Below are 13319 nucleotides of genomic sequence, written 5' to 3'. Positions count from 1 at the left end.
ATGGGAACACTTAAAATTAACCAACGTTATGTTTTTCAATGTTTTGCTTTTGGTTCACTTCCACTTTGCCTCATGTATGGTTAGCCCTTGAACAATGCATGGATTAAGGGCAGCCTCTTAGCCAAAATCCTTATATGATTTATGGAGCCTCGGACCCCTCTATATGCGCAGGTCCCAGATCCTAGGATTCAGTTCACTGCCTCCTATGTGAACTGATGAATGGTAAAGGAAAAAAATGGTAGTTGGTAAAACCCATGGATGGTTAAAAAAAAAAAAACAACTTTCTATAAATGTTCCTGTTTTGTTCAAAAGTCAACTATAATTATAAAATTGTTATCAATGATGCCCTGTAAAAATTAAATGTGTACATTATTTCACACAATTCCATCTAGTAATGAATCAGTTAAATTTCAACATGAAAATGCATGGGTCCTGTGGTCAGAAAGATAGAAAAGTGGCAAGGGTACTTGCCTAGCACATGGCCAATCTATGTTCAATTCCTGGCACCACAGATGGTCCCCCAAGAATCACTAAGATTGATCCCTAATTGCATTACCAGGAGTTAGCCCTGAGCACAGCCTAGTCTAGTGCGGCACCCAAACAACCCCTCCAAATACATATTGATGTTTCTCCTAATTATTGAAATCAGCATGTATCATGTGTGTATCCATCATCTCTTTTGTTTGTTTGGTTTTTGTTAGTTGGTCTGGGAGCCACACCAGGAGGTGCTCAGGGCTTACTTCCAGTGTGTTCTGCTCAGGAGTTGCTCCTGGTGGTGCTCCGTGAGCCTCAGCAGGAGAAGCGTGAGCACTAGCCCTGGAGACACTGCCTGATCTCTCTACATTTTTTTTTTTTTTTTGCTTTTTGAGTCACACCTGGCGATGTACAGGGGTTACAGGGGTTATTCCTGTACATCGCCGGGTGTGACCCAAAAAAGCAAATTTCTGCACTCAGGAATTACTACTGGCAGTGCTTGGGGGACCATATGGGATGTTGGGAATCAAACCCGGCTCAGCCGCGTGCAAGACAAACTTCCTACCCGCTGTGCTATTGCTCCAGCCCCTCTACAGTTTCTTTTAATCTCTAAGCTCCCTTTCCATCTCCTTCTGTGTGACTCTCTATCTGCCCTTCTGTATTTTTGTTTGAGAGACTTTTTATTGGTCCCATAAAACATTTATTCTTAAATGCAAATGTGTGTACGAATCACTTGGTGATCACATTAAAGATTGTAGTATTGCAGACTGGGCTGGAAGCCAGGACTCCGCAAACTTAACAAAGACCTAGGTGACATGAATGTTGCTGGTCCCTGAGCTACTCTTTGAGTAGCAGGACTGTAGAATTCCCTACCTTCCAGGATTTTGTTGATTGCATCCCTACAATAATAAACATTTAAAAAAATATTTTCTATCTACTGATAGGAAGGTGGAAAGATTTGCGTAGATTCTGGTGAAGACTCAATTTTCAAAATCTCTAGTTTGAGATAAAATCTCAGTTTGAGATATAATGCCACAAACATTTCATAATATTACACAGCCTGTAAGCAAACATGCTGTTGACAAAAGGGTGAGGGGGGACCAAGGAGATAGCACAGCAGATAAGCCACTCGCCTTGTATACGGCTAACCCAGGTTTTATCCCCAGAACCCCTTACAGCTCTTGGAGACCACCAGGAGTATCTGTAAGCACAGGTCCCTGAGTAAGCCCCAACACCACCAGGTGTGACTCCAAGACAAAAAATAAAAAAGGGAAAGGAAAATGTTACATGAACTATTTCAATAACATTGCTGCAGATCCCATTTCTTTTATTGGTTCTATTTTTACACATGTCCCCTGATGCTGAACCCAGAGCAGGACGTCTGCTCTTTAGCACATAGATGATCGGTATTTCATTTCGATGATTGTTTGAAGGGAAGAAAATGAACTAATGAGATAGCCTGAGGAAAAAAACAGCCTCTGTTTAGTCAAGTAGCTTATCATCCAATTAATTGAACTCTTTTCACTTTTTTGTTGCTTCATTTACTTGAACTGCATGTTTGGACCTGTGGTGATGAGACAGGAGGACAGGAAGGGACGAGATGATGAGAAGTGTTTAATACCCACTTAGGAATACAAGCCTTGGCCAGGGATGCTCTCCATGGCCCCTTGCCCTCACTCACCTCCCTTTCTCGCTCTCCTTCCTTATGAGGCTTAGATCCCTAACTGTGATGAACACACACCTCGCTTGTACTTGCTTGTTCCATCTCTGATCAGTGTTGCTTAACACAGGCATTACCATGGCAACAGAAAGACGTGCTCTGTTTTTTGAAAGTTATAGAACTTTGGTTGGGGGTGCGGAGATGGCTGAATGGACTGAAACACCTGCTTTGCCTGAGAGAGCCTGGAGTTCTTTCCCCTGCACCACAGGGCTGATGAAGCATCTCCTGGGGAATAGCACCAAAGCAGGCTGTACCGTCTGTGCCAACAGTGCCCTCCTCACTAAGAAAAAAATAATAAAAGAATGAATGGAACTTGCATAACTTAAGTTAACTGGATTGGAGTTAAGCAACTTATTTGTCTTTAAGATCCTGAGGCAATGTTGGAACTCCTCTTCAAAAATTTTTGTTAGTGTACTTTTACAGAAATTATAATTTAATGTTATAATGTTTTTAAGGTACCATGAAATATTTAGAGGTATTTTTTGCTGAGAAAAAAATTTTTGAAACAGTTTTTGTTATTAATTTCAAAATTTTGCTCTGGACAATCTGTTCATTTCATATGACCCAGTTGTACAAATTTGCTTTAAAACAAGTTGGCTTGAATCATATCAGATATGGAGTTGGGCTTTGCAAGTTAGTATTCTTGTATTGCAAAGACCAACAACCTGTCTGACATGAGTTACTCTCAATCTATCAGTACATCATCAGTGTACTTGCCTGGGAGGGTAGAAAATGCCAATAGAGCGTTCCTAGTGTCCAGGCTGATTTCATGAAATCATTCTCTTGGCTCAATTTATATTTCATTCCCCTCTGAACAGATATTGACTTAAAAACAATGAACTACATAAAATATATGGAGAGATAGAAAAGAGATGTGAGCAGGACACAGGAAATAAGTATTAACTCTAAAACCTACCACAATGGATGGTTAAAGAAAGCCCTCTGGGGAGACTCAATATTCTCCTCAAACCTATTTGACTATTTCTGAAACAAAGAATTGTTAAATTGGTTATGAATTCTTGCTTTGCTTTTTAACTTTAACTTTTTATTTCATTAAAACACTATGATTTACAAAGCTATTACTAGTTGAGTTTTAGATTTACAATATTGCAGCACTGATCCCCCCATCAGTGTCAGCTTCCTTCCACCAATATTCCCAGGTTGCCTCCCATATCCGACCCCCCTCCAGCTGCCCTCTTGACTGGCACCTTCCTCAGTTCAGTTATTGAAGTTTGGGTCTCTTGGTTTCAGTGTTGTTTTTGTTTTTTGTTTTGTTTTGTTTTTTTGATTTTTGGGTCACGCCCAGCGATGCTCAGGGGTTACTCCTGGCTCTGCACTCAGGAATTACTCCTGGCGGTGCTCAGGGGACCATATGGGATGCTGGGATTCGAACCTGGGTTGGCTGCGTGCAAGGCAAACGCCCTACCCGCTGTGCTATCGCTCCAGCCCAGTTTCAGTGTTGTTGACTCTGTGGTTTGGATATTTGGCTCTGTCGGTCTCCAAGTGCTGCGTGGTCCTCTGAGCACTGCCAGGTATGAGCCCCGAGCATTGACTGAGCTGGGAGTAGCCCCTGAGCACTGTTGGGTGTGACCCCTGAACAAACAAAAACTCATCCCACCATTCACTGCCAATTTCCAACCTTGATTTATTCCATGAAATGTTTTCAGTGCTTTACTTTGGGCCTTCTTGAGCACTGTATCTTTCTTCAGTCTCCCCTAACTTCGTCCTACTCTTCTAGGAGAAAGTCTCATTTCAACTTCTAGTTGGTGAAGTTTGTTCTGATCTAAACTGTGCCTTTCACACTGCTTTTTTTGTTATTTTACTATTTTCAGTTGCCTATTTTTTTTCATATCTTGCTACTTTTGAGTTTTATTTATCTATTTTTTGGCTTTTTGGGTCACACCCAGCAATGCTCAGGGGTTACTCCTGGCTATACACTCAGGAATTATTTCTGGCAGTGCTTAAGGGACCGTATGGGATGCCAGGAATTAAACTTGAGTCGGCTGCGTGCAAGGCAAACGCCCTACCCACTGTACTACCGCTCCGGCCCTACTTTGGGCTTTTAGATCCCAGTCTTTAAGTACATCTATTAAATACCCCGATTCTTCAGATCTGTTTCCCAGAGCCCCCTGGACCCCTATCTCACCCAGAACTGTGGTTTCTTGGACGTGACTGCACAGCTGCCATCTGAAACTGCCTTTCCTGCTGCTTGCCCCTCCAGCCCTGGGGACAGGAAGGGGCCTCAGAACTGCACATGTGCTCTGCCGCTCACACCTGTGACCCAGGGCCGTGACCACCCATCTAAGTATCAGGATTTGATCTGAGAAGGACCTCCTCACCCAGAGCAAACCTCCCGGGCCACCTCACCTCCTTCCCACTTCCCTTCGGACTCTGGACCCCCCACTGCCCTTCCCTCCTTTTCGGCATTATTGCTGTTCAGAAAGCTTCCACCCAGACTCAGATTTCCTCAATTAAAGAAAAGAATACGTATGATATAAATAGGCCCAGTCAGGAAAGGGATGATAATCCTTTCTAGCAAAGAAGCCATTAAATCCTTCCTCAGCTCCATTCAGCAACAACTGTATAATCTAATTAAAATTCAAAACTCCTGTAAGGTTTTTAATTATGTGCTAAAGCAGTTGGCCAGATGGTTAAACATAATAAAACTAAGAACACTTTGACAGGGCTGGGGGGAGAAAATTACATTGAAGTGAACAGAGTGAAGGAAAGTATCTTCCAACATCATAGGATATTATATTGAATACTGAACAAAAGTGAACTTTTGTTTGCTTTAGGGGTCCATGAGAGCTTAAAGGGCAGAAACACGCACCTTGTGGGTGCAGTAGGTCCAGAGTTGCATCCCCAGCATCCCTTCACCACTCCCAAGCACTGCTGGGTTGGTCCTGATGCACAGAGCAACACGTGAGGAAGCTGCAGGTCAGCATGAGCATATGGGATGTGTTATTGCATGGAGGGACCCCTACATACACACAGCTCTGTGTATGCTTCCCCGACAAATATTTTTCTTTTTCATGGTGATGATGGTTTGGACTGCACCCATGGGTGCTCAGGGCTATTCCTAGCCCTGTGCTCATGAGTGACCCCTAGCGGTGTTCAAGGGGGACCCTATGTAGTGCTTGGAATTCAAACTGAGTTCCGGTTTCTGAGTCTGTGGCTTTTTTCTGGTTTTAATGGGGACACCTGTTGGTGTTTGTTTGTTTGTTTGTTTTTAATAGGCTGCACCTGCTGGGGCTCAGGGTTCGCTCCTGGCTCTGAGCTCAGATCACCCTGGGGTGGGGGTGGGGGGGAATTCAGGAGTTTATATGGGCTCTTGGAGATCAAACTCAAGTAGGCCATGTGTAGGGCAAGCACCCTACCCTGAATTTCTATTGCTTGGACCCTGAGTTTGTGGGTTTCTTTTTTCTCTTTTACTCTCAAACTTGCAGTCCCAGGCTATACACAGGCACACATACACACACACTCACACATGCACGCGCATACACACACACACACACACACACACACACACACACACACCAGTAACTCCAGGCATTACTGCTGAACTTTTTATTTATTTATATATACTTTTTTGCTTTTTGGGTCACACCCAGTGATTCTCAGGGGTTACTCCTGGCTCTGCACTCAGGAATCACTCCTGACGGTGCTCAGGGGACCTTATGGGATGCTGCAAATTGAGCCCAGGTCAGTTGCATGCAAGGCAAATGTCCACCTGTTGTACTATCACTCCAGCCCCTACTGCTGAACCTTTCACAGTCAGTTTGGGTTGCTGTTCAGTCTGAAAACTTTGTGTTTATTTTATATACTTTTATAATCATCTCTGTTCATTGGCAGAGAAGCCTAGCAAATAGGAAGATAGTTATAGCTAATAGATAAAATACATGACTAATGATCTCTTCTTGAATACAACACATACCAAAGGGTATAGTTAAACACTTTGGTCTGTCAACAATAGAAGCAGTTAATCAAGGACAAGAATCCATTTTCCAGGGGCCAGAGAATAGTAGGGGCCAAAGGTAAAGCACTTGCCTTGCACACACCTGGCAAAGTTTCAGTCCCAGCACCTCATATGGTCCCCCAAGGCCTGCCGGGAGTGATCCCTTAGTGCAGAGCCAAGAGCCAGTCCTGAGCACTGCCGGGTATGTCCTAAACACAAAGAAAAAGAAGAAATATATTTTCTGGAAAACTTAGAGCTGAGAAATGATTTACTATTTTGGAGTCTGGAAATCAAAAAGTGAAGCATGACACCGAGGCCATGCGTGAACCTCCTAGTAATGTCCTTGAGGGGAAAAAGCAATTTGGAAAAGCACTTACCTAGAGATAAACTCAATTTCTTCTTTCCTTGGGTTTTCAGGTATTGGGTATTGGACCTTCTAGGCACATTTCTCATGATGCATCAGAATGAAAAAATAATCAAAAACCAGGAAATGTAAAGAAAACATTTATTAACTTGTGAAATGTAAGATAGTTCCCTCGAAGCAGAATCTTCTCTTTCTCTTTATTCACACTCCAGGTTTGTAGAAAGGTTTTTGTTTTCAGCCCACACCTGGGGTTCTTGAGGGCTGTTCCAAGTTCATTGCTCAGGAGTCACTCCTGGTGGTCCTTAGGGCATCATGTGGTGCTGGGATGGAACCCCGGGCTCCAGCATACAAAGCAAGCACTGCAGCCCTTTGAACTATCTCCCCAGTCCTCTTTTCCCCCTACACCCCAATTTGAGTTTGGATCCATTCATCAATGAACTGATCATTTCTAGCAGCATAGTGAAGGGAGCTGAGATGGTCCCCAGGAGGACACCTCTGAGTCCCACCTCGGAAGCTGGACCACACTAGCTCTGGGGCTCATTAGGCATCGTGTCTCGGTCAGCCCACATCTCCCCACTGTGGCAGTGGCAGAATGGTTCAACGGGCCCTGCTAACTGAGGGTGGAACAAAAAGGCACTTTCTGTGACTCTGATGTCTTTTCAAGTGCTGTGCAGTCAGCTGGGCCTGGGAAACTTCTGGCAGTTACAAGCGGAGTGAGTTCCCATGCACAGCACACCTGTGGAGGGCACAGAGCCACCAGGGGCCCCCGTTGCAGGCACTGAACGGAGGGGCCGGGGAGGGGACCTGACGGTTCCCATTCAGCCACAAAACCCAAAAGGAAAGTCAATCTCGTATTCTTCATAGGAAAAAAAAAGGAGTCTGTCCTGACCGTTAGAGCCACCTGGTTTCGCCTCCCTTGGAAGTGATTTCTTTCCGTTGCCAAAAATTCTGGGTTGTAGGAAAGATGCTCATGGACAGAAGCCACTGCCCTCGGCTCTCCCAGGCTGCCCTTGCCTCAGCTGCTGAGGAGAAGGAGAAGTTACAGGGCAGATGTGATGAGGATGCGCTGCTCTAAAGGGTGTGTCAAAGTTCCCAGAATCAGATACCAGAGGTGACGTCCAACTCATTTTCATTTTCCCAACACCTTCACCCTGCCTCTAGCAGCTTGTCCATTGGCAGATGCAGGAAGGCTTCCTAAGGGCACTGTCAGGCCTTGCTGGTGTTTGCTTGAGAGGTTGCGCTCGCCACTGCCTCACACGAGGACGCTACACACCAACTGTGGCCCTCAGAGACCATGACATGGGAGAGAGAGAGAGAGAGAGAGAGAGAGAGAGAGAGAGAGAGAGTAGGGCGTCTGCTCCCAGAAGGCTTCTCCCGTCAGGTGACCAGCCTGCTCCTGAGGGAAGCTGGTGGGGTGGTAAGGGAGGCCTGAACCCTCAGAAATGAAAGGCCATGCCCATGTTTCTCCCACATCTTGAGGATCAGCTCAGAGTTCAGAGAAGGAGTTTCCTTGTGAGGCACTTCTGAGGGGCGAAGGAGAGGTAGCAGCAATCCTTGCTTTCCAACGGGTCCTGGCAGAAGGCGTGAGGGCTGGGATTGTTTGTGAGACACCAAAATTCCTCACAGAGGGAAGGGAAGGAAGAGGACCTATGAGGAGGCCTTGGGAGTCCACCCTGAGGGGTGAAAAGGAACTTGGTGCTTGGGAGGGGAATGCAGAGGTCTTTCCAGCTGGAGAGAAATAGAGAAGAGGGAAAAGATGGGATGGTTTGAGGAGAACAGAAGGGGAAGGAGCCTGGATGGTACAAATCATGGGTGGTTCTCGCCATTCTGCTGATGGTGTTTGTTTTTTTTTTTTGTTTTGGGGGCCATACCCAGTGGTGCTCAGGCATCACACCTGCCTCTGTCCTCAGAAGCCATTCCTGGCAAGGTTCAGGGGACCATATGTGGTTCCGAGGATTGAATTTGAGTTGGCCATGTGCAAGACAAGCGCCTTAATTCCTCTATTCTGTCTCAGGCTTCAGTCTCTTGTCTTACTGTTGTGTATAAGCACCTGGTTCTCCTCAAGTCCTGGAAAATAGAGTGGGGACAGAAGTTCTTTCTCAGAGAAGCTGGAGGTTATTGGACAGTTGGTGCAAGGTTATTTCTGGCCATGTTGGCGCCAGTCCTCACCTCTCCGTGGAAACCAAATGATCAGGAGGTGGTTGATTGTTGAGAAAATTGGATTAGCACAATAGAGTTGTCAATGTCGAGAACTGTGGTTAGCTAGCCATGCTTGGATAGATAGACTTAAACTCTTGAAATCAGTTGGTCCCACTCCCCCTGTTGAAATATAAACGGCTTGTGTTTCTGTTTTGCACATTTCATCTGGACGCTTCATGGTACTGATTTGGTTGAATGCTCTCAGACAGGCCTTCTGTTTGCTAAGGTTTATCTGATTGCAGATACTCTGCCTAGGTTAATATTTCATGAGACTCAATCATGACTTGAGGCAAGATGTGGTAGAACCTGTTGCTATTTATAAGGAAACCAAAACTGGCGATGCTGTGCTCGGGACAGTTTGGAAAATGGAGAAACCCAAATCTCTCCTGGGTCAGTGTGAGAACCCGAGAGTGCAGTGATGCTTTGGCCCTGTGACGTGGGAATGACCCGGGCCGCCCCAACAGGGCTGCATTCAGCAGTGTTCATGGAACTGTCTGCAGTGCCAGGGACCAAACTGGGGTCTGTCACAAGCAAAGCAGGTGCCTCACCCCTTGTACTATCTCTCCAACTGATTTAAGAATTTAAATGAGGGGACTGGAGCAATAGTACAGCAGGTAGGGCATTTGCCTTGCATGCAGTCAACCCGAGTTCGATTCCCAGCATCCCATATGGTCCCCCGAGCACCGCCAGGAGTAATTCCTGAGTGCAAAGCCAGGAGTAACCCATGTGCATTGCTAGGTGTGACCCCCCCAAAACAATTTAAACCAGAGGGAGGGATTACAGCATAAAGAAGCAAATGGAGTCTTGTGTTTGCTGTGTTTGATGTTTCCTGTAGGTAAAGCGATTGAAAGAAAGTAAGATACCCCTTGCCTGCAAGACTCTACCAGGCTGTTTTCTGGGACATAAATGTGTACTTGGATCTTTTCTTTTTTTTTTTTTAAATAGGGGCCACCTCCAGCAGTGCTCAGCCTGGTGATGCAAATATGATGCTTTGGTGCTCGGACCCAATGACACAGAATTCGGGGGCCACCAGGCCTACACCCGGTGGTGCATGGGGAGCCAAGCAGTGCTGGGGATCAAACCCGGGGCCTTGCACATGTCAGGAATGTGCCCTACCACGTGAGCTATCTTCTCAACCTCTAACAAAAGCTTCTTTTCTTTCTTGATGTTTTCATTGCAGGTGTGTGTGGGGGGGGGGGGTCACACCCAGAGGTACGAGGGGCTGCTCCGTGCAGTGCTTGGGGTACCATGCCGTGCCAGGGATCAAACTGAATTGGATCAGGTGCAGTTTTCAACAGCTTATATCAGTGTTTATCTTTCAAGAAACTGAGGATTTCGATGGACTGTTCATGTGTAAACATGAATACTGCTTTATGCCAGACACATTAACTACACTGAAGTCCACCCTGCATAGTCATGGCCTTAGTGAGGGGTATTCCCCAAAGAAATCTGGTATTTAATTATGGAGGCCACCATGGGCGTGGGTCTGTGCCCAATATCCTAAATTAAGCACATTCATCCTCCTTGTAGCCGGAGGAGCAGGTTCTGTGAGTAGCTTCTTTCTGCAGGTAAACTGAGGCCTCACAAGATTCTGTAGCAGAGGCCAGGGTTCCAGTGATGACACAGCAGAGTAGATCTGAGCCTAACATGTTTCCTGAGTCTCTGCCCTTGATCACGGTGGCTGCTGCCTCCCCTCCCTATGCCCGGGGACCTTCTGCTGATCTCGACCCCCAGCTCACCTCTGGAGGTGCTGGCTGCTGGCAGCTGTTGACTTTGACCCAGTGAAGCAGCGTCTTATAGTTGGTTTGCTTTGGTCTACCGGGATCCCTCTGTTCCCTTATGCTGATTAGCCAGTATGTTGACCCTGGAGCTACTAGTTGCAGATTAGGGATACCAACCTCTCCCGCCCAATTTCAGGTTGAAAATTTTACTCTTCAATAACTCAACTATATATCACCTGCCTTTGGCTGGAAGTTTTTTTTTTTTTTGCAGATTTTTAAAATATTTATTTATTTGGAAGTTAACATGTGAATAGGAAACGGAAAAAAAGAAGCAAAGAACAGTCATACACAACTACACTCAGTTATATCTGACATGTCCTTCTAGGTCCTGTTTACCTACACAACTAAACATTCATTACGTTATTAAGATCATATGTTTATGTATCATGCTTCTTTTTATGCCATGAATATTTACCATTTCAAAGTCCCAAAGCTATAGAGTATTGGGTAAACAAAAATACACAGCACCAACTGGAAGGAAAAAGTTGAATCCAGTCTTTCTTGGCAATGAAAATTTCTTAAAAGACAAAAACGGCAGCAAGGCCTCTAGATAAAGATTTTGGCATAGTTACAATTAAAATACTGCATTCCCTGTAATGTTCAAGTGAAAATGAGAGAAAACAACCCAGTAACAAAGTATAAGCTTTCTTAAGAGAATTGTCCAATCATTCCAGTAAAATATTAGTAAGGAATTGGCTGGAAGTCTTACCAGTCATAAAAATGGTCAATCCACACATATTTTGCTATGTATTGTTCACTATATTCTTGCAATAGAGTAAGAGGAAATAAAATGTTATGAAGAAAAGCACCAGGAAGAGAAAGTACACTCGTTGTAGTATGTATTGATTCTGTCCGTTTACATCATCCATGTACAAGAAGATCTGGGTCTAAGTGGGTCCCTGAAGTTCAAAATCATGGCTGCTCAAGGGTCAACCATATTTAGCACATTGACCACAGCTTGTATTAGTTAAACCACTTCCAACTGTGAGCCACTGATGGTATATACTGGAGTCAACGTGGAGTCAGATTTCACCCACTACCTTCCTGCTCAGGCTTTCCACCAGCCTGAGCTCAGCATCTTCTGACTGAGCACCCTGGGCCCTCCTAGATGACAGCCAGCACAGGGCAGAGGTGTGTGTGGGTGGAGGCGGTTTGTCCCCCACCAGAGAAAACTCAGACCTGGAATGGAAGAACCTTGGGAAAGGGGCTTGGTGCTGATGCCATCATATCAGTCCCTCATTGGGCCCCATAAAGGTAATAATTTCTACCTCATGTTAGACATTTCTCCTTTCATCAAGCATGGTGTCCATTACAGGGCAGACACTCAGTAAATCTTTTTCGGATGCATGAGTGAGGGATTGAATGAACCAGTAATTGCTTGGTTCCTTGGGTTAAATTGCACTCTAACAGCCCAGGGGTGCACATGCCCTTGCTCTGCCTTCTTTGAGCCTAGGCTCGCTTGCTCGCTCTCTCTCTCTCTCTCTCTCTTTCTCTCTCCCTCCCTCCCTCCCCTCTCCCTCCCTCTCTCCTCCCTCTCTTCCCCCCCACCCCATGTCAACCAAGGAAGGAATTATTGAACAAATAATGGCAAAAACTGTCCTTTTAAGTGATGCCACTGGAGTTGCAGGTTGCAGGGCAAAGCTGTTCACTTAGGAATTGGGCTTCCATCCCATTTTTGAAACTTTGGATCACCAGGAATGATAGTAATGTCAGAACATGCATTCTAACCTCACACAAACAGTAAGGCAACACACTGGGACCTTCATGTGTTTATATCAGTCAAACACATGTAAGAAGAACCTTTATCCCTTTCCCCCATACTTTCTAATTCTGGGTTGAAAATGCCATGTTTGGGACCACCATGGGCACCAGTCAGCAGTTGTCCTCTGTGTCTTCTGACAGATGTGTCCTCCCCACACCAGCCCGTGTCTGCCAAGATGAAGCCAATAGAAGAAGGGGTGGAAGATGATGATGAAGTCTTTGAACCTGTGACTCCAAATACATTTAAAATCCATCAGTTGCCTTGATCAGAAAAGGAATCGAGTTACGGAGATGGACACCGAATGAAGACATCTTGAAACAGACTGCCACTTTTTCATGATTGTTGGGCTATTTTTTTAGTATGCTCAGACTGGACGCATTTGAGGACAGAAAAGTGAGGAAGCTGTAAAAATGGGAACGTTACTTTAGCTCTCCTAGGAATTGGCCAGTGTGTTAAGTGATTGTTTTACTGAGCCTTCTGACTACACCTACTTCTATTTTGATATCTATGGGGTCACAGTATTTTCTAGCTATATTATCATTTTTAAGTTAAAAAAAAATTAAAATCTTAGTTCAGGAGTCGGATAGTACAGCAAGTGGGGAAGGCACTTGCTTTGCATGCAGCTGACCTGGTTCAATCCCCAGCACCACATATGGTCCCCTAAGCACCAGCAGCAATGATCCCTGAGCACAGAACCAGGAGCAAACCCTAAGCACCAACAGGTGTGGCCGCAAATACACCCCACCCCAAATTTAATTATCTGTCACTGAAAAATGCTTGTACCTATTTTTGAAAGTTGTTCATGTTCTTCACAATTTCTCCACCATGGCAGTGGGGTCATCAGACAATGTTTTGCCGTACATTTCCCATTCAGAATTGATGGATACTGAGGTCCCATGAAAGCATAGTCTTGAGATTTTTATTAATCGACTTTGGGAAATTTTCAAAAGAATGATGGGATCTGACTAATTTTTTCTCACACACACACACACACACACACACACTAGCTTATTTGGTCTTTGGGTAGAAAGTTTGATAATAAATTAAACTGACCCAGCCTCTGC

The 13319-nt window shown here is 45.0% G+C and overlaps 1 protein-coding gene across 1 annotated transcript in view; it reads left to right on the top strand.

Moving 5' to 3' along the window:
• The window catches only part of BVES (blood vessel epicardial substance), a 46449-nt gene extending 33463 nt beyond the window's left edge, over positions 1 to 12986 (top strand). Inside the window, exons 8-9 of the mRNA XM_056125222.1 lie at positions 9658 to 9831; positions 12396 to 12986. Of these exons, the coding sequence (XP_055981197.1) occupies positions 9658 to 9831; positions 12396 to 12520 (299 nt within the window). The 3' untranslated portion in view covers positions 12521 to 12986. The remainder of the gene's footprint in view (positions 1 to 9657; positions 9832 to 12395) is intronic.
• Positions 12987 to 13319: the final 333 nt, after the last annotated feature.

This window comes from Sorex fumeus, unplaced genomic scaffold (genome assembly GCF_029834395.1).
Source record: "Sorex fumeus unplaced genomic scaffold, SorFum_2.1 ptg000054l, whole genome shotgun sequence".
Taxonomy (NCBI): Eukaryota; Metazoa; Chordata; class Mammalia; order Eulipotyphla; family Soricidae; genus Sorex; species Sorex fumeus.
Note: the sequence above shows the minus strand (reverse complement) of the source record. Positions and strands in the feature narration are given on the sequence as shown.